Source organism: Protopterus annectens, chromosome 1.part2, assembly GCF_019279795.1.
Source record: "Protopterus annectens isolate FY-2018-M chromosome 1.part2, PAN1.0, whole genome shotgun sequence".
In the NCBI taxonomy this organism is placed as follows: Eukaryota; Metazoa; Chordata; order Ceratodontiformes; family Protopteridae; genus Protopterus; species Protopterus annectens.
This window is the reverse complement of record NC_056727.1, coordinates 822,078,272-822,106,243: the sequence shown is the minus strand read 5'-3', so window position 1 is coordinate 822,106,243 and position 27,972 is coordinate 822,078,272. Positions and strand designations below refer to the sequence as shown.

Sequence of the window (27,972 nt, the reverse complement as noted above, 5' to 3'; positions counted from 1 at the left end):
CACAGCTCTCCATAGCCCGCAAACTGTACTACCTCCCTGACAAAACCCTCATACTACAAAATCTAATACAACCCTACACAACCACCCGAGTCTTAAGATCAACAGACCAAAATCTCATAAACGTCATCAAACATAGGAATGAAGCTGGTAAAACTCTCTTTGCCTGTACAATAGCAAAAACCTGGAATTCACTTCCTACTCACATAACTTCGACAGCTTCTGCCCTCCCCAATTTAAGAAACTACTCAAAACCCACTATTTTAGCAACTGGCTGTGCTCATGTGACTCCCCAGGCTAATCCGCCACATAGCAGTAATACTAAGATACTGCTAAGGATGACCCAGTTCTGTCTAGCCTTTACATTTCGTATTCCTTCCTAAAATTGTTTTATTCCCATGGTATTAACTTGTGTGTCCATAATTAAATATTAAACACACTCCTGTATGCCATTTGTTTGGATTTAAAAACACAACTATGCGCTGTACATGAGCCTGTACTGCAATGTTAGATGATATTTTATATGTGTGTATTAAGAATGCAAGGCTGTTTCTTATAATTATATCTGTTTAGCAATTGTTTAAATGGAGCTTTTCCCCCCTGGCCTCTGCTGAAAATGGACCTGTGTCCAGTCAGACTTTCCCGGTCATCAAATTTAAATAAAATAAAATAAAAATAAAATAAATAAATAGTGGTTATTGCCGAATTTTAAATAAAGTAAAAAATAAGCAGTGAAAACCAATTGTGGTGCTGTTTTCTGTCCATACTGACCATGTGTACAGCAAATTTCCATCACATATGGAATGATTCATAGTGTTTAATAAAAAGTAAGTTTCCCTCAGATTTTGTCTCAGCAGAATATTCTAGGCAAATAATTGTAGACATACCTGTGTCATCAACAAAAAGAAAAGGAATTCTTCCTGTTCACAACTTTAAAAAAGAACTTAATCTATAGCGCTTTCTTTGCCTCACTAACACTACCAGGTCCAAACAAAGGAATTGCACGCTAAATGACACCATGATGTCACTTATGAATGTGCCTTGCAGAATCACACACAAGCTAGGCTAAAGCATCACAAGCAGCCTAAGTTTCCAGATGCATTTTTATGGAAAGTAACTTTATGTGCAGTGCTGTGTACATTGCAGTATGCATTCGCACTTAAGAGAGTAGTACAGAATGGCTCTAATGGAATCACTCAATGGGATTCCATTTAAGACCGTTGATCTTGACCTTTACGCAAATACTGTTCATTTGGATCAGTATTTGGCTCAGCCTCACAGTTCATAATTTCTCCCTGATAGTTATTTTGTGGCCTCACTGAGAATCTGAAACCCTGGCATTTCCATAATTTCAAACAAAACCCTTCAGCAAGTCATATCCTGTTACCCATCATATAATACATGTTGCTCTTCTTATGTGCATTAAGAAGACGTTGAGGCATGGGTGTTCGTTTAAGTAGTTTATTGTATACAAATACATCAGTATGAATGGCAGGAACATTAAACGTAAACAAACTAGCTAACTGACTGAATACATACTTGCATGCTCACACTCTGGCTGCTCTCTCAAAATGGCACTCTTGCTTGCACGTGCCCAGTACTCACATGGACTGCTGACTCACTGGAAAATTTCTTAAAGGTATATCACACACTCTGATCTACATTCTCCCCCTTTACTGTGCTGTGTCAGATAAACAATGACATTTCAATAGGCATGCAATTATACAGACACTAATAAAGAAAAACAACAGTCATCTCCAGGTTGCTGTGTATCTGGAAGTAGGTTTCAAGATGCAACCTGATCTCATGACATAATAGTTAGGACCGGGTTTAGCAACAGGAACAGTCACTGGGGAATGTTCTGCTTGAAGAGTCTCAGGGATTCTGTCAGGACAAGTCACTCTGAGAACTAGAGTCTTTGTCACAGGCAAGATGCTGTAACACTGTTTCAGACACTACTAACAAATGCTTCAGATTTTGTCTGAATTCCATTCCTTGTGATTCCGCAATGTATGATCTTGGCTGTTGACACAAAGTTTTCACAAATCTGATGCGATCAAAACCTTTTGATGTCTGCATCCTCATCATCTCCTTTTTTTTCAATGAACTGAGCGGTTTGCTGGTTTTATCATAGTAAGACTTCTGGGGCAAACGCTTTTTCAACCATTGGGCTTTTAATGCTTTGTTTTTCTTAGCATATGGAACCAATAAATTACTGCTGATTGGTAGTGTGGTTCTGGTTTGTCTTGACATAAGTCCCTGGGCAGGTGAACCAAGATGTTTATCACGAGGTATGTTTCTGAGATTTAACAAGTCAAGAAAAACATTGGTACTGTCACATCTGGATTTCTCTTAACAGCTGTTTTGCATTTTGAACTGCATGTTCAGCTGAGATATTTGACTGAGGGTATTCAAGACTATTCTTAATATGAATAAAGTCCCATTCTTCTGCAAATCTGTTGAATTGCTGACTTGTAAACTGTGCACCATTGTCAGTAATAACTGTATGCGGACTACCATGGACAGAAAAATTTAGCTTCAACTTAGTAATGACAGCACTGGAAGTTAGGTTGGGAAGTAGGTCAATCTTGAACCACTTTGAATAAGAGACTACTAACACCAAATAATGTTGCCCATTCCACTCAAATATATCTATGGCTACTGTTGCCCAAGGTAGTTCAGGAATCTGGCTTAATTGAAGTGTTTTTTTTTTGTTGATGCGGCTTTGTACTATTACATAATGAAGAAGATGAAAGTACTTTCTCAATATCTCTTGGCATAGAAAGCGAAAGTACTAGACCTCTTGCCCATCTTTTGTAGAATCAATTCCTGGGTGGCCACAATGCAAGATCTTAATATACTCTTGTTGCAAGAATTTTGGAACAATCAGCTTAGGACCTTTCATGATGATACAATTGTCTGACAAAATCTCATCTCTGTATGGAAAATAAGGTTGCACTTCTGTTGGTAAACAAGATTATTTTGAAGGCCATCCTCAACTGATAAAGAGGTTTAGCTTCTGGAGAATCGGATCTGTGTGAGTTCTGAGCTCATCAAGACGTGTGGAAGAAAGATTTCTCACTTCCATGACCTCAAAATTAAGTTGCTCATTGTTATGCTATTCTTTGTTTTTTCTGGGCGATCTGGATAAAGTATCAACAAGATAAAGAAGTTTGCCTTTTGTGTAGACAAGATTAAAATTGTACTTTTGCAATTTGAGCATCATGCGTTGCAATCTGGCAGAAGCTATATGCATAGGCTTCCTCAAAATAGTAACTAAAGGTTGGTGATCAGTTTCGATCTGGATAGGTCAACCATAAATATAACCATCGAACTTCAAACATGCAAACAAAATTGCCAAAAGCTCTTTCTCAGTCTGGGCATACTGCATCTCAGTCTGGGTAAGAGTTCTTGATGCACAGGCAAGTGGTCTACCTTCTTGAAGAATGGCTGCATATAGACCAAATTTAGAAGCATCACAGGAAAGAGTAAGTGGTTTGTGAACATCATAGTAGCTGAGAGTTGGCGAGTTAGCAATTTTCTGTTTCAGGGCATCAAATACTCTTTGGTGCTGTTCTGACCATGACCAAATTACATCTTTGCATGTCACACATGGACATCACATGGATAGCCCGAAAAAAATTTGCTCCATTGCACATTGAAAGACTTCACTGGCAGAATTTATTCTGAATGGCATTCTTGGAAGTCTGTGTCTTACAAATGGTGTACTAAATGTGGTTAAAAATGAAGATTTTCAGTCAGGCACAATTTGTCAAAATGAACGTTGTTGCATCTAAAACAGAAAAAACAGTGGTGTTTGGCATGAGGGCAGCAACCTTTTTGACTGGGCGCATTGGATGATGAGGACTTTTTAATGCTTTGTTCTGATCTCTTGGATCAGTACATATTCTGATATCATCTGAGCGCTGCTACCATGGAAGATACCTATTCAGTAGGTCCTTTTACTGGACTAATAACTCTTAGCTGCACCATTTTGTCTAGCTCAGCTTTGACTCTGTTCTCTATAGCTACTGGAACTTTCCATACTACTCTGATAACTGGGCTGACCTCTGGGTTTAACTTCGTAGAGTACACAACTGGTAGTTTGCCTAGTTTGTCTGCAAAAATATCAGCATACTCAGAAAAAATAGTTTGGGCAAAATTTGAGTTATTATCATGCAGGCTTACATGGTGGACCGCTTTATTAAGTGAACGCAGTCCCATTTTCAAACTATCTCTGAGGCCTAATAATGACTGCACATGTCTCTTGACTATGAAGAATTGCAAGTCATAGCTGTTCCCAGCAGAGTAACATGAAAGCACTACTGAGCCTTTGGTTTGAATCTCTTCACCACCATAAGCAACAAGCTTCACACACTTTGTCAAATCAAGTTGTTCTGCAGCTTTTACTCTAGCAAACATTTCTGCTGACATAACATTGCACTTTGAGCCAGTATTTACTTTCAGCTCTACAGGACTCCCATTAATCCAAACAGTACAAAAGATCTCATTCTTTGCCCACAAATCTACCGCATTAACTGTTTTATCAAGCACAGACACACCATCAACATAAAAAATAGGGTTGCAGCTTTCTAATTGATCAACACGCCTCTTGGAATGCTTGCTTTTAATAAAAGAATGTGCCTTATTTGATTCACAAAACCTTTTGAAATGATACCACTTATTGCAAGAATGACACTGCTGACCAAAAGCTAAGCACTTTTCTCTTTTGGTTTCATGATTACCACCGCAATTACGACAGGTGACTATAAAGCTGGATGGGGGCACATGTTTTGACTTTGCTGTCTCACCCTTATGCTTCACTGAGCATGCTCTGGAATTTGCTGGAAAGACTCAGAGTTTCCAATAGCTGCCATGTGCTTGGGGCTATTTCTTTTAACCACGTGCTGGATACTATCAACATGAGCTTTGTTACTGTGCCTTCTGCAGCTCTTCTCATTTGTAAGCATACATGTGTTCTTTTCTGTAAGCTTTTATATCTGACAAATCTCAGTGGCCTTATTCAAAGTGAAATCACTGTCATGAAGCAAAATCTTTTTCGCAGCATCATCTTTTATACCATACACAAGTCAGTCTTTTATCAGCTCATCCCTTAAGTTACCAAATCTGCACGTTTTAGCTTTATTTCTCAGGTCAGTAATGTATGATGCAAAAGTTTCACCAGGCTCTTGATCCCTCATGTAAAATAAGTGCTTTTCCATTGTAAAATTTTTCTGAGGGTTATGCATTTCTCTAAATTTACATTTTAAGCACTCAGGGTCCTCCATTGACTCAGCCTGTACAACAATATGACGGTTTCCCCCTTTCCAGCATAAATAGCAGGTGCATACACAAATGAGCGCTCCCTTTCTATAGCTTCTGACCCAGCTAAATTAAGTAGAATAAATGCCTTTGTACTGTCATCTTTATCAGAAAACGCAGCCTGTATGAAAATGTCTTACTCTTGCTCAAACACTCTCCAGTTCTCAGCAATGTTACTGTCATACACAAGTGTACTGGGCTTTCAAAATCCATCTACCATGCCCACAAAATATGCACAAACACACTGAAAACATGGGCCTTGTAATTATGTATAAGCAAACTGTTCTGTGAGGTTGTAACAACATCCAAATGCACAATAAATGCTTCAAAATACTTTACTTTGTGAAATATACTCTGTAATGGCTGTACTCAGTGAAATATGCCTTGTAAAGGCTGTACTTTGCAAAATGGTTTTACTGTAACACTGCACAAACATGCACTTTATACAGTTCTGATAACTGGGATATTTTTGCTTAATACAAAAATACATATGCTTTGCAAAAAAATGCAGTTGTTTCCCTTTATTTTATTCTTTTTATGCAATCGGACTTTATTTTAAACATTTTCCATAGTAATTTGAATATTTTTATCAATATCGTACATATTTGTTTATGCAAAAAATTAATTAGAGCATTCTGTATGCCTCATTTATATTATGTGAAAAGAAGTAGTGCTGAGCAAGATTTTATACCTGAAATTCGTTTCTGACCTGGTTTACAAAGTATGCACAGTTTTGGGATGGCCCACTGTTGTATATTCCACCAATATCTGGACAAATGCCTTAAATAGTTTTCACCAAGCCGTTTTAAACTTCATGCCCCTTTAGTATGCAGCTTCTAACTTCAGGCCCTTTTAAATATGTCAGTTCAAACTCTATGTCCTTTTAGACATGCCACTTCTGACACCATGTCACTTGTTCGTCTCTGTTACAAATTATAACAAGGCTTGGGGTTTCATTCACATGCTTTGATATATACAAACACATCAGGATGGATAGCAGCATCTTCAAATGCGAACAAACCAACTAACAGAGCTTACATACATACATACATATTCACATCTCAACAGCTAACTACAAAATGGCAGTCAGGCTCACATGTGCTCAGTATTTATACTCTAGTACAAGCGCTTGGATAGCTTCTTAAAGGTACATATACATGCATATTGATGTACAGAGGTCCTGCAGCTATCCCCTTACTTGAAACGTCTGCACCATGTTACTCAGTTCTAATTTAAAATTAAGCATGTTTAAACATATTCCAGCTGCTTGAACCAGTTGCCCCTTAACAATATTTTTTTAGTATATTTAGGGTGGCAACTATGAGAGTTGTCCTTCTGAAGATTTTTGAAGCAAAGCTACCATTTGAGCCATCTTTATAAAGGGTGATGTCTAAATAATCTATACTGTTCGCTCCATGTGTGTGGGTAAAGTTAAAATATGGGGAAGCATTCGTATACCCAATAAAATCATCTCTCACCTGTCCCTTATCTTTCCATAAAATAAAAATGTGACTCATGTAAAAACAAGCAGATATTCCAGTGTTTTTTGAATTGTGTCTTAAAGCATATTTACTTTCCCAGGAGAACATCACCAAATTTGCAATGTAGGGGCACAACTCATCTTCTTCTCAACTCCCTTGACCTGCCTAAAATATTCACCTACAAAATAAAATTGTTACATAAAATTGTTTCCATAACTTCCATAGTGAAGTTAATTAATGTACTGTTTAAGCTAGTTAGTTCCATAATGGCTTCATGGAATAAATTTAAACCTTTCTGGTAGGGTATAGATGTAAGAAGGTCAACCGCATGCATTGTGGAAAATCAGCACATTTCACTGTACCATTCCTGTCTGATCTTGGCCTGATCTTGGTCGAATAATATCACAAAAGGGGCTAACAAAGACAAATGACTGATGCCAAAGCCATGGACGAAAACTAAATGCAAAAAAGTGCATTATTATCCCCTTTGGCAAAGTGGAAGTCCCTGCAAATTAGAATATTGACACCCCCCCCCCAGCTCAAACCCAGTGGTACAAGATTTGAGAACACAGGTTGATAGCAATCTAAACTTCAATCACCATGTGTCCACAGTGGTAAGGAAAGTCTTCTACATTGGACATCTTATAAGTAAGAGCATCACATCCAAGACTAAGGATGTTATAACTCCTCTGTACTCAATCAGTAATAGAGTACAACTCACCCTTTTGTACATACCTCACCAGACCTGCAGCAGCTGGAGAGACCACAGAGGTTTCTCACCAAGAAAATTCAGGGCCTCCTAAATATGACCTACATGTAAAGACTGAAAGCCCTGTCACTGTACTGTGCATCCTACCGGCTGCTTTGAAGCAACTTGTGCCTGGCCTACAGACCAGTCTCTAACCCTGCCCTAATGGAAATGCTGCATATCCACAAATCAGACTGGACAAAGTCCCTACTCCAGGGATCTCAACTTAGCATTTGACATAAACAGAACATGCTGGAGAGACAGATATATCTCCTAGTGATAGCCACTCCTTTGGAATAAACTCACAATTCACGTGAAGCAGAACTCATCAATGACCATATTCAAGTGTGACCTAGACAAATGGATGAGAGACCTTAAATTCAACCTGGGATGGCACCTGTGTCCCTCATGAACATGGGTAGTTGGTGTTGATCATAGACTCGCTCTATGAATAACAACCATCTAACCAAGGTCATTTAGGGAACACGGGTATAACATGGCTAGGCTACCTTGGCCCAATGGACTTTCCCGGTTAACAAACTGAAATAAATAAATAAATAAAGGCCCTGGGGTCATTAGCCTAGTAACCTCCAATGACCCTATAAGTAGGTAAATGACGACTGAGACTACAGGAAGCAGCTCACTAAATGCTCATGGCTTTAATCCTCTGCGTTATTACAAAAGACCTTTACCAAAAGATCAAGACTTTCATTAAGGTAATTTTGCAGCTTCCTTTCTTTATTGATGTTGCAGTCGTACAGATGATTAAAATTAGGTAAGGTATGTGCATGGGCCTTCGTTTGGGGTATACATTTTCCTCCTAAAATCATTTTCCATAGTCACAGCAATACAGTGATAAACATTGCAATAGATGACTGGGGCTTTCATTAAATCATTTTTTTTCAACCATACAAATCCTGTGTGTGTTCATGTATGGGGGGGGGGGGGTCTCCACTTAACAGGTGTCATATCTAATTTTAGATTTTATCTGTTATAGTGACAAAATCTGTTTCTTGTTTTTTTTTTTCTTGCTGTCACTCTCTCCTAAATTGCTTACTGCACAACTTAAAATTCATATGGTGCAATGATCATGTAACAGAACACTTTACCTGTGAACTAATTATACTATCTAGTAAAACTTACACTATTTAGGAGCAGTATTTTGCTAAATCTGTTGCCTCTCTCTGGAAGAGGAAGTGTCAGTGGAATTTCCAGTTGGGAAGCTTTTCCTGGAAGGAACATGATCTCAACTGAGCTGACCTAGTAGAACAGCATGTCCCCATTGATGATAAGTAACAATGTCATTGTGGGTAATAGAAGAGTTAGGCAGGATGACCTGCACAGCTAGTGAAGTCAGTGGAAGCAGTTTTAAGATAGAGATCATGGCAGGATCTGACAGGGATGTGTTCTGATCAAAAAGTGTAAGGCAGAGCATAAGAGATTTAAGACTGCTATTCCAATGTTTGGAAAATGGATTTTCAATTCTTTAGCAATGTCTTTACTATAACGCTTAGTAATTTATTGATATTGCAGTAGGTGCATTGCTAGTCTTAAAATGAAACTAGTTCAAGTATTTTATAACTCCTGAGCTGATATTTTTGTTAAGTTTGTTCTATAATGCATACGCTGGCATTAGCTATCCTCTTGTTTCAAGGACTGTGATCTTTGCTTAGCTGGAAGGAGTGTAAGCAGAGCTTAATCCTTTTATTTAGAAGAAATCAGCTCACTTGTTTCCTGGTGCATAGCACCTCATTAGATATCGGACTTCCATATCAATGAAAGTACACTGAGCTTCGTGCATACCTCTCAACTGTACAGATTTTCGCAGTGCCCAGATTTTTGCCATACATTTTTGGTCCGTTTTCCATAAAATTGTGGCTTTCTGGCAGATTAGTGGCAGATAATAAAATATTGAAGTTAGAAAATCATAACAGGCATTTGAGTTTCAGACTTCATACCCTTCAGAAAATTCATGCTAATGCAAAACCTGTCATTCTATCACCTTTCTAAGTTTGAAAGAGCAATATTTAAAATTTTCCCTATTTTTGGTCCTTTGTCCCATTTTTATTTATGGCTTTGTCCAGATTTCTTTCTCTAAGAGGTTGAGAGGTACGGCTTTGTGTTTCCCCATTACCACTGCTACACATATTGTACTAAGGTTCATGCAGCCCTACTGCTGAAACAGCATTTAGACTCTTCTGACCTTCCACTCAGTTTTGTTCTTTCTAGCTGCAACATTTCACCTTCCTCCATGCTTTCCTGTTGATGAAAATATAGTTAACTTCATGCTTTCATACTAGTGACATGAGAAGGAATTTCATGCTTTCAATCTATAGACAGTACTTTGTGTCTTCTGCTTTCCCATTGCAGGAACTACACAAATCTTGTTACTTAGTACAGATTGCACACTAAGCATCCTGCTTCCATCTTGATACTAATTGCATGCTAAGCACCTTGCTTACGTCTTGCTGATAATATGCTAGGCTTAATGCTTCACCATTACTGACACTATATTTAAAGGTCATTCTTCCATTCTTGGGACATAACATTTAATTTTTTGGTTTCCTACTTTTGACACTTCCCTACTACTAATACTGTTCCAGGCTACATGCTTCCTTATTAGTAAAATGGCAGTTAACTTTACCCTTCCTTGTTGCTGATACTGTGGTAATAAGTGTTATGATTCACCATGACTGAAACTACTTTTACCTTCATTCTTCGTTATTTTGTCAATGCTCTAGACTTCATGCTTCACTGCTGCTAATAATAAACTTAATTTTATGCTTCTGCATTGATGACATTGCACCATGCCTACTGCAGAGCTGAGACTATCTCATCATCTTCCAAGTTACAATTGAAGTGTTCATGCTTCCCTGCTTTTCATGGTACACTTAGTTTTGTGCTTCTTCATTAATGAGACTACACCATGCTTACCTAAAGGATGACCCCCCCACCTCCAAATGAGAGGAGGTCCACCTATTTCAGTCATTATCCAAATTAGACTTTCATCATACCACAAGATACTAAAATGAAAGGAAAAAAAATGTGAGCTGTTGAGAGGTATCTTCTGGAGGTTATGCAGACTGACATGGAATTCAGTAATAAACTGGATAAAACAGAATAAATACGCTATTCAAAGTCATTTAAGAAACTAAATCAATAAATATAGTTTTTTCTTAAGGTTCAGTGGTGCTATGCCTACTTCCAGTGTTGGTGAATAGGTTTGTGGTAGATTTAGGTTGGCAGAGAACTGAAAGAAATAAATATCCTATAAACTGTTACACTCTCTTTTGGGCTTGACTGGGATTCTGAACATCCGTGGCTAACCATTACATTGCTTGATAAGTAAATTAAAAACCAGAAGGGACTGTAGAAAAAAATCAGCATTAAACATAATTCTTCATTGCTGGTATGTTTTGAGAAGTCTCCATCTATCCAAGATTTATTCTTTGACTTTCTTTTTAATTTTAGGTTGTACGGTACTTGGCTGGATGTGGATTACAAAGCTGTCCTCTTCTGGTGTCAAAGGGATATCCAGACATAGGATGGAATCCAGTGGAGGGAGAAAGATACTTGGACTTTCTTCGGTTTGCTGTGTTCTGTAATGGTGGGTTGCATGTTTAAATAAAAACAGTGCATTGCCTTTGGAAAAAGTGCATAACGTTTAAGATTTACTGTGAAAAGTAGTTTAGTATGTAATGCACTTACTACTGATGTTTGAAGATCAGAAGGCTGTAAGTTCTATTCCCACACTAGTTGCTTGGATTAATTTGCCTGTACTCACATCAGTGGATTTCTGAGGTGCCATCCTCTGGTTGAGACATTAAAATGAAATGAGTTAGTGGTAGCTCAGATGGATATAAAAGATTCTATGGTTGTTGTTTTTCTTTCAGCTTTTCTCGGTTAAGGGTCGCCACAGCGGAACTCCGGTCCGCTAATGATTGGCAGTAGATTTTTATGGTGCCGAGGTGCCAGCTTGACGCCCAAACTTCAATGAAGGCACGCCCATTTACGCATGTCTTTCGAGCACCACTCGACCGCGGGGAGGACATGCAGACTCAACACAGAAAGTGCTCCAGCCGAGAATTGATTGGGAGAACCTCTTGCTGTGAGGCGACAATGCTACGTGGTACTTGTCATAAAAGTGCAGAGACAGATTTATTAAACATTATTAAACATTTTCAATTAAGCAATCACTTTAATTTTTACAACATAAAAATAAATAAGGAAACGATAATAATGGTAATAATAATAATAATGATAATAATAATAACAATAATAACAATAATAACAACAATAATAATAATAATAATAATAATAATAATAATAATAACAATAATAATAATAATAATAATAACAATAATAACAATAATAATAATAATAATAACAATAATAACAATAATAATAATAATACTAATAATACTAATAATACTAATAATAATAATAAACTTGAAATACAGGACCCAGTGTTGTCTTTTCTTTCTAGTCTCAACCTGTGGATTGTTCAGTTTGACAGCAACCTATTCAGAATCTTCAGTCCAAGAGCTCTGCTTCCTGTACTGATAATACCCTATGCTGACAACCTTTTCTCAGATCTTGTTTTCTGCAATCAGGTTAGGGTCATGGTCAAGAGAGATTTGTCATCTTGTATCCTTTTTTAGATATCATTTTGAAATATTTTGTCTTTCTCATCCAACCATTTAGAAATATCTTTAAATTAGTTATAGCATTTTAGGATAAATGTTCCTGGTGTAGTTTTCGCTATTTTATAGTGCTTTTCTACTCTGGCATTCCCACCTTTAACTTTAGCTTACTGTTTTATTTTTTGTTGGTAGTTTTAAAAAGTTTGTTTCAATAATTATATTAAGTGTTTAGACATGTGGAATATATTATTAAATCATTTTTTTCCTAGTGTGTGCATGTGTGTTTTTCCTAGCTGGTAAGTGGGTAATCTGTAGCTTTATTGAAGTAGAGTTTATTTCCCAGATCATGGAAAGTCATTTGGGGTTCAAAAAGTGTATTTCCTTTGGGCATAAACTGACTCTGCAGGATACTCACGATTTACGCATTTATTGTCTGGGTGCTGTCCACTTAGATATTGAATGCCAAGTCTGTCCCACCTTTGGTGCTCGTGCCCTCAGCAAAGATGGGAAAAACTTGTTGTGAAATTTGTTTCATCTATCTACTGCTTCTTCCTCATCTCCCACACCAAACCAATCAGAACAGTTGTTTTACATTAGGAAGGTTTGTGGCATGCACTGTGGTGGCAGGACAGGTAGCTTTCATCCTTCTAAGTTGGGAACTGCTGATTGAGAGCCCAGTGTCTGTTATTCTTAAAGTGTATTAGTTCTGGTTTAAGCACTTGGGCTTCAGGCCAGTTATTTTACATTAAGAAGGTTTGTGGTCTGCACTCTTGTGGGAGAAGAGGCTGGACTCTGCCCTTCTGAGCTGGGAATTTCTGGTTAAAGGTTTATAGTGCCTGAATATTTGAACTGTATCTTACTGAAATTGGTACACCTTGTTTGCTGTAGCATAGACTAGATCCAGGCCTGCTGAATCTAGCTTTGTTTATATGCTTGTTGTTTGTTTGCTTGTTATTTCCCTGGAACACTAATTCCACCTAATTCGCGGCTTCTCAGCGCTTCTGTGGATCACTAGTGATATCTGCATTGCTTACTGTACTTATTTCCTTGTTTCACTTGAAAGAAAGTTACTGTTTGTCATTTTTGCATTTAAGTTACCTGTAACGCATTGCACTTAAGTTACCTGGCACTTGCTCACTAAAGCAATTATATAAGTCAGCACTAAAAATTAAAAGCACTACACCCTCACTCCCCACTGGCCCTGGTTTTCAATTATTAAGGAATTCCCAATATTTATTCTAGCATGTCCAAAGGTCAGTTGTCAATCTCCTCTCCGGTCCAGCTGGTGAATCTGGGAATCTTGAGGCAATGTTACAACTGCCTCATGTACACAGACAACCCTCTCCTCCTCCCAACAAATTCCAACACATGTGAGAGATGCAACCATATAGCCAAACTGGAGGCTAAGCTCTCTCAACTCAGTACTGGCATAACCAGTCAGGAGGAGAAGGAAACCACACTCACTACAATTCCAGTCTCACATAGACCTACCATGACAGCAAACCAAACACATAATCACACAAAAACATACTCGGAGGCTCTATTATAAAGATCTGCCGAAGCAGCAGAGACCTCCAAAGCAGACACCCAAGCAGCCGCTACCCATAAACAAAACACGTGCAACACATATCTCACAAAGCCAGTGTGCCAAACAGTCACAGCCCTTAAGACTAAACAACACACCTGATACACTTGTAATAGGTGACTCTATCGTCAGGCACACTGACGTCCCGCTCACCAGGCTGAACAAGGAGAGGGTCACGGTGAGCAGCCTGTCGGGCGATAGGATCCGCCACATAACACAAGCACTCAGGTCACTCCAAGGCAAGTACAAATATGACTCAGTCATTGTCCATGCTGGTGTGAATGACCTGAGACGTATCTCCCTGGACTACATGAAAAAAGACATAAAGGAGCTCTCTGAGCATGTAGCCCAGGCCGGTATGACCCTGACCTTGAGTAGCATCTTACCCTCACCAAGAATGATGCCACAATATGAAGACAAGATGATCAATTTCAACAATTGGCTTAAGTACTGGTGTCATTCAAAGGGGATCCAATGCCTGTCAGCTTGGGATGATATGCTCAACAAGCCACGATGCTTCGCTAGGGACGGCTTGCACCTGTCACCCCTGGGCTTTCAGATATTGGCAAAGGCTCTTGCTACCCCCATAGTGCCTTTTTTAGGCGAGGCTCAAAAGACAAACCCACCTCCATAGGTATCACAAGGGATAAGAAACTAAGAGTAATGCTACTCAACGCCAGAAGTCTAAACCTCAAGATGCACGCACTCGAAACTCTCCTTAGATTGGAGAACATTGATATCTGTGCAGTAACAGAAACCTGGTTCAGGGCTCCCAGGAGCACCCCAGCACTACCAGGTTATACCTCATACCATGCTTTTCGGCCCCAAAACTTGGACCGAACCACAAAAGGAGGGGGAGTATCGATATTCATCAAAGATACCCACACCTCCAGGTTGGTGGCAAAGCACGAAGCATCAGAGACTATCCATGTGCAACTAACAGTGGGTAAAACTGCCTTCCAGTTTATAGCCTGCTACAGACCACCCTCCCAAACCCAGGAACCCCACTCGGCCTTCCTGAGAACACTGGAAAATATGAAGGTCTCCCCAAACACCATTATATTGGGCGACTTCAACTACCCAAACATAGACTGGGAGCATTACTCTAGCTCCAACACCCTAGCCCAAAGGTTCCTAGAATTTATAAACTCAAATGCTATGGAGCAACTTGTTACCACTCCCACAAGAGGGGAAAACATACTGGACCTGATCATCACCAACATGGGGACTCTATGCTCCAGACCAGAAGTGTATCCCTCACTGGTAAGATCAGACCATAAACTAATCTCACTGGATATTCACATCCCGACCCCACCCCCTGCCCAGAAAACCACAGTGAAAAACTTCTCTAAAGCAAATTTCACACTCCTCAAAACTGAGGTGGAATCCTTCAAAGCCCCGGGCCTGTGGAAAATACGGCCCAGACCGCAGAATCCTTTATAAACGCATTCTATGAACACCTTCAGGAATGCATGGATCATGTGATGCCAAATAAAACCAAGACCCAATCCTCCAAAGGCAGATGTCCTGTCTGGTGGACCCCAGCCATAAACAAACTATACAATAGAAGGAGGAAGCTACTAAATGATAGAGCAAAATCCCAAAAAGGGAAGGCATCACTGATCAGTATTAGCAAAAAACTACGGGCACACATAAAATTGTCTAAGGCTAGCTTCGAGAGAAAAATTGCACAGGACACTAAGGATAATCACAAGGCTTTCTTTAGTTATGTTAGGAACCTGGGTGGTAATTCCCAGATATGCTCAGAATTAGTCCAAAATGACAAAAAATACACCGAACCCACAGACATTGCCAACATCCTAGCTGACAGGTTCAGCGCAAACTTCTCCCCCCTCCCCACCAAAAGGGCAAATATCTATCCCAGCAGAGTGCTGCCCCCCTGACATCTCAGATGCTCAGGTAAGAGCCGCCCTCTCCAAAGCAAAAAACACAGCATCAATGGGACCAGATGGTGTCCCGGGCTGCGTCCTACATGAACTCCAAGAAGAGCTAAACCCAAACATAAAACTACTGTTCAATCTCAGCCTTACTACAGGATATGTGCCCAAAGAGTGGCGTACAGCAACAGTGGTCCCTCAACATAAAGGTGGTGCCTCAATGGATCCTGGAAACTATCGCCCCATAAGCCTGACTAGCTTGGTCTGCAAAGCTATAGAAAGGATCATCATGGACCTCATAAATAAAGATATTGGGGACCTACAAGCACTGGATCCTACCCAGTTCGGCTTTGTTAAGGGCAGATCCTGCCTCTTAAACCTGGTTGATTTCTTTGAAACAGTCACCAAGGCCATTGACGAGGGGAAGGTGGTCCACACAGCCTACCTGGACCTCGCAAAAGCCTTCGATACAATACCCCACTCGGGCATTATAGATAAGCTCACCAGCTTAAATATAAACCCCTATGTCACTAGATGGATTGCAAACTGGCTCAAGGACAGAACCCACATGGTTAGAATTGCTGGAGCCATGTCAGACTCCAAACCAGTTACAAGTGGTGTCCCACAAGTCTCAGTCCTGGGACCTCTCTTGTTCGGTATATATTTCTCGGAGGTACAGGCCAACACGGAAGGACTGTGGCTGACCAAGTTCGCAGATGACTGCAAACTGGGCACCATAATCGACTCTTCAGTCGACACAAGCATCCTCCAAAAGGGCCTCATAGAAACAGACAACTGGTGCCAGAGCCATGGCCTCAAGCTAAAGTGTATAGTCATCCCCTTTGGCAAAAACAAAGTGCCCACAAATTACCACATAGGTGGTAATCCATTAAGTACAGAAGAAGTAATTAGGGACCTGGGGACCCAAGTTGATAGCAATCTCTCATTTGACAACCACGTGGCCAAAGTGGTTAGAAAAACATTTTATATAGCCCACCTAATCATGAAGGGATTCACATCTAGATCAGGGGAGGTCATTGTGCCTCTTTACTCATCCCTCATCAGGCCCATAATTGAGTACAATGCCCCTTTGGGATGTACCTTACCAGACACCTGCAGCAACTGGAAAGACCCCAAAAGTACCTCACCAAGAGGATCAAAGGGCTCAAACAGATGCCATATGCTGCACGGTTAAAGAAACTCCAGCTCTACTCAGTGGCATACCGCCTGTTCAGAGGCGATCTGTGCCTGACGTATAAAGCCATGTCCAACCCGAATTAATGGACATGCTGCACCTCAGAAAATCCAAATCCCATCGAGCCACGCACTCGAGAGACTTGAACCTCAGCACTGAAATAAATAGGACATGCTGGAGGGACAGATTCATAACCCAGAGGCTCCCTTCACTCTGGAATAAAATCCCAGTCCAGGTTAGGCAGAGTCCCTCACTGACTCTCTTCAAGAGGAATCTTGATGAGTGGATGGGAGATCGTAGGTTTACCCCGGGTATCACTTCTGTGTCACTGTTAGACAGAGGCACAGTATACTAACCTCGAAAAAGGGCATGGCAAAATAAATTTAAAATGGGTGGTGAAAGCCAAACACATTCTGGCTAGGCTTATAAATGCCCTAGGGCAGATAGCCTAGTATGAACCTATGAACCTATGAACCTATGAACAAGAAGATGAAAAACAGGAAAAGGATAGAGTGAGGGACAAGGAGTCCAAGTCCTGCAGGAAAGAGTGAGAGGATTGCAAGCAGTCTTCTTCATCTACTGAGAGACAGATGGAATGGAAGGTGCACCACCCTTTGGTGCATCTGGCTCAGACCCTTTCAGGTCTGCTGCTGCAGATTTGGTCCTGATCTCCATCCAAGCCACCACTGGTGGCCTCTTCATCTAGGTCTGCCAGGTTGGTCAAGAGCCTCAAGACTTTGGATTTGGAACAAGTGATGTGATCCTTCTTGCAAGCCCAGATGCAACTAGGTATCATCCTAGCCCCCTCAGCTTTGAAGCCTGAAGTCTCAGCTCCTATTGCTGTTATTCCTTCCCCAGTTACCTCTGCTCATGGATTTACAGGTCTGACATTTCTGCCCTGCCCCCAGCTGGCACTGACTGCTTGGCTGCTTCAGGCTCGGACTCTGTCCTTGGCATTCTTAACTCCAGCTCTGTTGCAGCCAGGTGCAACTATGAGCCAAGTCTTTGGGGCCAGTATTCCTGGGTTGGGTCAACCTTTGTCTCTCGACAGTCTGATTCCCAATCTCGATGCTGGAGCCAGATGAATCAGCACTACTGGTGCCTCACTTGTATCTGATGATTGTGGGGTCTGGCTGTCCAGTTTTGGTTTCAGCCTTTGACATTATGGACAGGATCCTCTTCCATTCATATATCTAAGCTTTAGGATTTACATCAAATTCATCCCTACCTCTCTATCCTTCTGTGCCTGAGGATATGCATATTTTGCCTCTGGGACAGCCTGTGTCTTTGGGTGCCCAGGTTTCCCTGCATTCAGAGCCTCCCATCCATTCTATGTCTCCTTCCTCTTCTCCACCTTGGAAGTCTGTGATAAGAGCAAGTGCAACACTTGGATTGCCCAAAAGAATCTCTCACTGAGGACACTGACCTTGATAAATTCCCCCCTGACAATGCCTCATTTTTGTGATTTGCTTGAGTTGTGGAAACAGCATGGGGGTGGACCATTGAAGTCCCTTTCGCAGAGGAGTATGTATTTCTGGAGGCCTTTGGCATGGGCCCATCCACATCCTGAGTGGGTCTTCCCTCCAGACTCCCTTGTAGACCTGGTGTCTCAGAGGGCTTGGAAAGAACTCAATGTGATGGATCTAATCCCTAAGAAACTCATCAAAATGTTAGCCCCTCCTATGGACAAACCCCACTGGAGTAAGCATCCATCCCCTCCTAAGGACAGAACCTACTGGTGCAAGGGTCCAGCTGTGGATGCCATCATGATGGTGTCTGCCACCAATATGACATCTCTAAAGTGAGTTCTTTGGTCTATCCATCCAAGAATGTGTCTTAGGACTTGGACCACATAGGAAGGTGCACGTATGCTTCAGCCACCTTTGCCATGTGTGCTCTGAATTATCTTACCCATTTGGCTCGGTTTTAGTGAGACCTTGTCGCTGAAGTGTCAAAGGTCTTTGAGATTCAATGGCCTCAGGAGGCGCATAAGACTTGTAGGCTCAGTTGTTGACTATGTAGTCCATATCCAGTATGGTCAATGGAATGTCCCAAGCATCAGGTAACAACATTGTAATGAGCCGTCATGCATGGATGTGCCTGTGTAGTTTTACTGCCTGTTTCAAAGCATCCTTTGTTGATGCTTCTTTCAACACTTCTTCCTTATTTGACCCATAGGTCAAAGAGACACTGACTAGGAGTGAGCACAATGGAAGAACACTGAGTGCTGTTAAAAATTTGCTTCGCTATACCTTGGAAGTCCTTCTCTAGAAACCAGAAAGGTGGAAATCATCTCTAGAGGCAGTCAGGGGTTGTCTGACTCTGTACCCAAAAGCCTGGGAAGCCATTGCATCAGATGCATGGATGCTGAGAGTTTTGTCAAGAGATTATACAATTCCCTTTTTGTTCACTCCCAAAGACTCCCAAAATTCCCTTCCAGACATACTTCCCAGTGAAGAGATGGAGCAGTAGAAATTCAGAAACTGCTTATCAACTGAGTCATCTAAGAAGTCCCGCCAGACCAAGAAGGATCTAGATTCTTTTTTAGTACTGAAGAAAAACATGGACCTCAGACCCATTCTGGATCTCCGCAAGCTGAAATGATTTCTCAAACAGCCTTAATTTTGAATGGTCACAGCGCACTCTATTCTACTTCTCCAGAGGAAGGGTGAAAGGATGTGCTTGATAGACCTCAAGGATGCCTGCCATCACATAATGATACTGAGGCATTTCAGGAGATTTCTGCACTGTTAGCAGGAGGCCAATCATTACTGGTTTCAGTCTGTGCCCTTTGGTCTTACCAAATGCATTGCAGTAATGGCAGCCTGTCTCAGGCTGCAGGGTTTCCAGGTCTTTCCATACCTGGACAGTTGGCTCCTGACTGCTTTGGGTGTAACTGTGAATTATGAAAAGTCCAGCCTAGACCCGATTCAAGTGCTAAAATTTATCGGTTGCCATTTGGATACATTCACTCAGGCAGTACAATTACCATTAACAAGACAAAATTACCAGTCTATAATTCATACCACACCTTTCGGCCACCTAACCTGGACCGAAGTACTAAAGGCGGAGGCGTGTCCATATTCATTAAGGATATCCACACCTCCAGGATAGTTGCTCAACATAATGCATCTGAGATTATCCAAGTGCAACTAACTCTGGGCAAGACGGCAATGCAAATTGTAGCTTGCTACAGATCCCCCCACCATGCCCGAGGATTCCTACTCCTCATTTCTTGATACACTGAAAAATATTCGGGTACAACCTAACACCCTAATAATTGGCGATTTCAACTACCCCACCATTAACTGGGAAAACTACTCATATACTAACTCTTGTGCTCAACATTTCCTGGAATTCATAAATTCCAATGCCTTGGATCAACTTATCCACACCCCCACCAGGAGCAGCAATATCCTTGACCTGGTCATTACCAACATGGGCAACCGGTGTTCCACACCAGAGGTCAATTCCTTGTTGGTCAGATCTGACCACAGGCAAATCACCCTAGACATCCACATCCCACCCCCACCTCCCATTAGGGAAACCACCGTAAAAAATTTCTCCAAAGGCAACTTCATGCTTCTTAAGACAGAAGTGGCAAACTTTATGACACCCATGCTGATGGACAATAGAGATACAACTACTGAATCCTATACAATGGCACTTTATAAGCACTTACACGAGTGCATGGATCGTACAATCCCTAACAGAAGCAAGATGCTATCCTCCAAAAAGGGAAGCCTTTCTGTTGGTGCCCTGCTATAAACAAACTCTACAATGGAAGAAAGAAACTGTTGCAAAAAAGAGTAAAATCCCATGATTGGAGGAGCTCCATGGTCAGCTTCAGTAAGAAGCTGAGATCCCTCATAAAATCCTCCAAAGCTAGTTATGGAAACAAAATCACCACTGATTCTAAAGACAAACACAAAGCATTCTATAGCTATGTCAAGAATCTCAATGGCAACACTCAGATCTGCTCTGAGTTACAGCACAATGGCACTAAATATACGGAATCAACTGATATTTCCAACATCCTGGCAGATAGATTCAGTGCTAACTTTACCCTTCTCTCATCCCCTAAAGAGCCCATCTCTATACCGGAAGAATGCAAAGTACCTGTAATCATGGCTGCACAGGTAAAAAACACACTCTCCAAAGCCAAGAACACAGCATTCATGGGACCTGACAACATCCCAGGCTGCGTTCTACATGAACTACAGAACGAACTGGCACCCCACCTAAGTACCATGTTCAATCATAGTCTCACCTCAGGCTTTGTGCCCACTGAATGGTGCACAGCAACGGTTATCCCACTCCACAAAGGGGGAGCCACCATGGACCCCGGGAACTACCCCCCCCATTAGCCTGATGAGCCTGGTCTGCAAGGCTATGGAGCATATCATCATGGAACTTATAAACAATGACATTGGTAATCTCCAAACTCTGAACCCTACCCAGTTTGAGTTTCTAAAAGGCAGATCATGTCTCCTAAACCTGATAGACTTCTTTGAAGAGGTCACCAAAGCCATAGATGATGGTAAGGTGGTTCACACAGCCTATTTAGATCTCGCCAAGGCTTTCAACATCATCCCCCACTCTGGAGTTATAGACAAACTCACTAAACTAGGTATAAATCCCTTTGTCACTAGATGGGTTGCCAACTGGCTCACTGACAGAACCCACACTGTGAAAGTAGCAGACTCTAAATCCAACTTCAGACCAATGACAAGTGGAGTACCACAGGGTTCAGTCCTAGATCCTCTCCTGTTTGGATTTCTACTTCTCTGAAGTACAGGCTAACACAGAAGGTCTTTGACTAACAAAGTTCACAAATAACTGAAAACTAGGAGCCATAATCAAAACTCCTAACAATGTAGACATCCTACAAAAGGGCCTCACTGAGACAGATGCCTGGTGTCAAAGCCATGGCCTCAAGCTCAATGCCAAAAAGTGCATTGTCATCCCTTTTGGTAAAAGCTCTGTACCTATGAACTACCACATAGGCGGTAGTCTACTTAACACCAAAAATGTGATGAGACCTTGGGACACAGGTGGACAGTAGTCTCTCCTTTGATAATCACATCACCACAGTAATCGGAAAATCCTTCTATGTGGCACACCTCATCACAAAAGCTTTCTCATCCAGGAAAAAGAGGTCATTGTTCCCCTCTACTCATCACTCATTAAACCCATTATAGAGTACAACGCCCCTTTTGGTATGCACCTCACAAGACATCTACAACAACTGGAAAGGCCACAGAAATGCCACACAAAGAGGATTACTGGCCTCAAACAGATGCTCTATGCAGACCGTCTCAAAAAACTCCAGCTTTACTCTGTTGCATATTGCCTACTCAGAGGCCATCTCTGCCTAACATACAAAGCTATCTCCAACCCAGAGCTGTTGGACATGCTCCACATAAAGAAATCCCAATCCCTCCGAGCTACACACTCTAGGGACCTAAACCTTGTCACCACAATAAACAGAACATGCTGGAGGGATAGATTCCTGTCCCGGAGACTTCCTATACTCTTTATCAAACTACCTATCTATATCAAACAAACTCATTAGCACTCTTCAAGAAAAATCTTGATGATTGGATGGGAGATAGGAAATTCACCCCAGGGATCATGTCTGTGGCTCTGCTTGACAGGGGCACAGGAACATAATTTTCTTGGGTGGCAAAAGCCAGGGTACCATTTGGCTAGGCTTATATAGGCCCTTGGGCCAATAGCCTAGTACCTACCTATGAACCTATGAACCTATGAATTCTCTTTGTCTACAAGCTTATTATATCCTGCACATTCACAAGCTTGCCACTTCAGTGCTTCATCTGCATGGGCACATGGCCACCTCTATTTGTCTGTGAGGTTCCACATAAGAGTGTTAAAGTGGGCTGTACAATTTTAGTGGTTCTAACACATCCTATGAATTTTCCTGTAGCTCTAACAAATGTTTGTTGTCACCACAGTTGGTAGTGGTTGGAATCCAAGTTGGTCATAGCAGGTTGACCTTTTGTTCTACCCCTTCCCCAGGCCACACTGATTACAGACACTTCCCTTCTGGGGTGGGCAGCATTTCATCGGGAAGACTGTCCAAGAGACCTGGTTGTGGTACGAAGTAAATCTTCACATCAATATATTGGAGATGAGGGTGGTCCTCCTAGCATTGCAAGCCTTTTGGGACTTCCTCCCCAAGGCTATGATTGCCTTCACGATGGGCAACATGTTTGTAGTATGGTATCTGAATTACCAAGGAGGAATTCAATCTTATCCCGTGTGTTGAAAGGCCATGGGGGTCTGGCAGTGGGAGATGCCCTCTCAGTAGTTTCTGATTACAGTGCACATCCCAGGGAAATCCAGTATCCTAGCAGATAACCTGAACAGGAACATCCTTCTACATCATGAGTGGTCCCTGAACCTGGACATAGCACCACAGATTATCAGCCACAGGGCACTCCCTGCTGCAACCTATTTGCTTCCCCACCCAACACAAAATGCAACAGCTTTTATACCCTGATCCTTCCAGAGGGACAGTCACCCAGGGATGCTCTCCTGCATGTTTGTCCCCCAGTCTTCTGTAAATTTATCCCCGATGCCTTTGATAATCAAGTTTCTTCAGAAGAGAGTCCCTTGCATTGTGATTGCATTCCTCATTACCCTGTTCTGGCCCTGTCAAGTTTGGTTCCCTTTCCTTCTGGCCCTGTCAAGTTTGTCCGCTTTCCTTTGGCCACACCTGTTTCACCCACCCTTGATATTAGACCCAGTTCAGGGTCTGATTCCTCATCCTGCTGAGTTACCCATCTTGACCCTTCATTCCCTCAAGCTAATCATATGGCTTTTGCAATTCCAATGATGGCCAGGAGCCCCAAGCTCTCTGAGAGAGTTGTTACAATCCTGTTATCCTCCAAAAATCTTCTACAACAGACATTATTTATTTATTTATTTTACATCTGTTTAATGGGAAAGTCCGACTGGGTATGGATCCCATTTTCAGTGGAGGCCCGGGGACAAATGCCCCACAAAAGTTAGTACAGCAAATACAGTAAATAACAATAGACATGTTAATAAAGTACAACACAGAGTCAAAAAGTTAATAAGGTACAGCTTCAAGGCCAAGAAAAGAGCAAAAAGTAAATAAACTATAAGAAATACAGTATATTACAGTAAACAATACAGTTGAAATGACATGTTGTTCAGTCATTTGGTTACATTTATCAGTGGCTAGTACAGTAAACACACATTGATTGAGTGAGAGTATAGAAAGGAGTTGTTGCAAGCTTTCATAGAAGGTTAAAATATTTTATGATCTAATTAAGTGAAGCTACCCAGGATTAGAACAGTTACATAACCAAAAACTATGTAAATGGGACCGGAGGAGTTTTTTGAAATTATTTTTGTTTTCAGTGTCCTAATATGTACGGGGATGGTATTCCATGCCTTTGCAACAGTAATGGAAAACAAGGAGTCCCCAGAGCTATTGTTGCTTTTGCCTATGTCAGCCAGTATTTTATTGGTAGATCTTAATAGGCATTTGAATAGAGACCTTGAAGAGCAGGAACTCAATCAGGATAATATAGAATTTGGTCGGCTAGTTTAAGCTGGATATATGTGAGCAGGTTGGGTAATTCTAGTCAGGATACTTCCTTAATTGTTATGCAGTGATGTGTCCAGAAGGGTGAGTCAGTAGCAAACCTAGCTATTTTATTGTAGGAGGTGTTTAGTTTCTTACAGCCTGCTTTGTTTTGGTTGATGAGTATGGGGGGAGGCATAGAGGAATGTGGATAGTAGGTGGGTTCTTGCAATGGTGGCTTTACTGTCATTGGTCAGGTACTTTTTGCATCTATTTAGGGTTCTGAGTTTTTTATGGACTTTCTATATTGTCTGTGCAATGTGCATATCACATTTCTTGATGTGATCTAGGATCACCCCTAGAAGTTTGGTGTGTTGGACAGGTGTGATAGGGGTGTTATTAGCAGAGAATATTGTGAATGTTGGTATGGTTTCCAACGCTCTAGTAGGATAAAATATCATTAGCTGTGTATTATTGGGCTTAAGTATTAGTTGAGAGTTGGCTAACCAGGTTTCAACAGCAGTAAAGGTCTCTTGTGTCAATTCCTGGAGTTGAGGGAGTGATGGGCCGGAGCAGATTAGAGTGAAATCATTGGCATACTGGGATAGGGTCATGTGCTGAGTAGCTTTGTGGAGTTGGTTGGTGAATATGTTGAAAAGAAGTGGTCCAAGAATGGATCCTTGGGATCCCTAGGGTGACAGGGAGGAGGGGAGATAAGGAGTTTTGCCATTTTACTGCTTGTTGGCTATTGGTAGATAATATAGAAACCAAGCTAGTGTGGAGTGGCTGAGATTAAGATTGGAGAGAGCAGAAAGGAGTTTGTCTATTAGTTTGAGTTTTAGACAGGAGTATCAGGAACTAAGGAACAAAGCCAAAAAACAAATTAGGACAGACAAAAGGAACCACTATATAGGCATTCAAACCAAACACAACCCCCAAAACACAAAAATAACCCACAAAAATGTATTCTAGTAAATGGAAGCATTTTTGTATTTGGGCCTTCTTCCAAGGGCTTAGATCCTTTTTCACCTCCATTAGGTGCTATTTTTGACTTTATGGCTGGTCTTTTTTAGTCTGCTCTTAACTCTTCTACCATAGAGGTACAGATGGCCACCATTTGTCACTTTCATATTGGCATGGATAGTACCTCCATGGCTCTTGAAGACCTTAAGGACACCTTTTTATTACCCTGCCTGTTAGTGACCTAGTGCCTCCTTACTACCTTCCTCTGCTTCTGCGAGTTCATACTTGACCTCCCTTTGAGCCTTCAGCCCTAGTACCTTTAATTGCTGTCACTAAAAAAATTTCATTTTGGTGGCTGTGATGTCAGCAAAGTGAGTGTCTGAATGTCACGCACTGTCCTCTGCTCCACATTAATTGATTTTCATAAGGATAGCGTTACCTTATGGACCAGTCTTTTTTTTTTTTTTTGCCCAGGGTCACTTTGGAGTCTTAATTTGAATCAGCCTATTCACTTGCCAGTGTTTAGTCCAAATTTTAGTAACAAGGATGAATATTTGCTTCATTGGTTGTATCTACATGCACAATTCAGATTCTATTTAGGCAGAACCAGAAGTTTCAGAAAATCTGACCAACTTTTTGTATCCTTTTCAAAGCCAAGACTTGGTAAGCCTGCTTCCAAAGTGACCCTATCCAGGTGGTTGTCAGATTGTATTTCTTTTGAATACTCTTTGAAAGGGGTTTCTTTACTTATGAAACCTAGAGGTCATTCCACAAGAGCAGTAGCCTCTTTGACTGTCTTTTTCTCACAGGCTTCCATTGATATTTGTGCTGCTGTTACTTGGTCTAGCGCTGATACCTTTGTGTCCTATTACAAACTGGATGCTCATTCTAGGTCTAGTGGTGCTTTTGTTTCCACCATCATGCTGAATGTTCTTTCCTAAGGCACCCTCTGGGGGATTTACTGGCTGGGGATTCTGTCCCACAGGTTGAGACTGGACTGGAAAGATAACCTCCACTATGAAAGTTATGCATTGGCCATAATGAAAGACTAGTACTGTCTTCTTCCATCCTTCTCAACCATCCATCCCTCCCTGCCCTCCAGATTGTCACCATTTTGTGAGTACTCCCAATTGGCCTTGCAGACTTGCCTCAAAGTCTGTGTAGAAGGATCTATTAGCCTTATTATGATTGCTATATTCCAGGGAGTTGTCATGGGACAAACTCAATCTGAGGAGAGGTTGGCATTGTAGGGTATCATGGATAGAAGAGGCAGAGCTCTTGGACTGAAGATTCTGAAAAGGCCAGTGTCAGATCTGAGTTGGGTCTGATATCCACAGGTTGAGATGAAAGGAAGAAGACAGCATTAATCATTATGGTAAGTACATAATTTTCATTTCTAGATTTTTTTTTGTTTGTTTTACAGCTGTAACTTATTAATTCAGTTATTCACTTTACTATCTCTTCATTATCCATAGCATAAACTTTCCCTGGACAAATTTCCCTATTCATCTCCTGAAAATAAGCTATAGGCCTAAACTAGTAATCAGTCAATCAATCAGTAAAATGAAGAATAAAATAGATATCCTGCAAAAGTATAATTATTATTTGCGCAACCTAGAAATCTATGTTTGATGCAAATGAGGGCCATTTACCACCCATGCTTCTTCCTTCTGTATTAATTTGGTGGATTTTAAACCATTTAGTTGTTAATTTCCTTTTACTAACCACCACAAAAATTATCTTAGGTTTGCTTATTATGTTCTTGAAATCCATTATCTTGAATGTTCCCACAGCTTCAGTGGGAATGCATATGTTTCCACCCTCTTTGTGATGAAATATGATAAAATATGCCATTGTCTCTTTGTTGCGTAACCTCAACACCACCATTTCCAAACTCTACCCTATAAATCTTAACTAATGTTTTTCGTAACGAATATGCTTTTGTTAGGTACTGTTCATAAAAAATGAATGCCATGGAGCAGGGCTGATACGCCACAGAAGTGCATGCCAACATCATTCTCTCTTTATAAAATTTCTCGTTGAGTAAGACACCGTACAGTTGTACCTCATTGTGTATACATTGTGCTTCATGCATGTAATACAAATGGAAATAACCCCTAAAGATTATGCTCAATTTACAAATGCTATAGAATCTATGTATAAGGTGGTCCCAGTGATCCTCTCCCCTGTTTATAAGTTGTACAGCTTACAGAGTCAAGCATCATATCAGCACAGTTTAAAAGAAAATAAGAAAACACTCTGTTGCACAGGTGTGAAAACCCTAGTAGCAATGGAGTTCACTTGTGGTGCAGGGAAAACCTGCTTCCTGAACCAAACGTGTCCCACTACTTATAGTGATACTGGTGAGCACCCACTAATGAAGTATATGGAATGGGAAGAATGCTGGTGAGCTCCCACTAATGGGATATAAGGAAAGGGAAAATACCCATATAAAGATACAAAAAAGGACTCAACCACTACTACAGCTTGTGTTACTCCTGTGTTAACCCTCTTTTTTGATATAGGTTCAGTTTAATGTTATTTTGTGTTACTTGCTTTTCATC

At 41.0% G+C, this 27,972-nt stretch overlaps 1 protein-coding gene across 1 annotated transcript in view; it reads left to right on the top strand.

The window, feature by feature from the left end:
* Positions 1-27,972, top strand: part of RYR2 (ryanodine receptor 2) — a 6,224,161-nt gene that overhangs the window by 3,537,983 nt on the left and 2,658,206 nt on the right. The window contains exon 45 of the mRNA XM_044059048.1: positions 11,020-11,155. Coding sequence (XP_043914983.1) covers positions 11,020-11,155 — 136 coding nt within the window. The remainder of the gene's footprint in view (positions 1-11,019; positions 11,156-27,972) is intronic.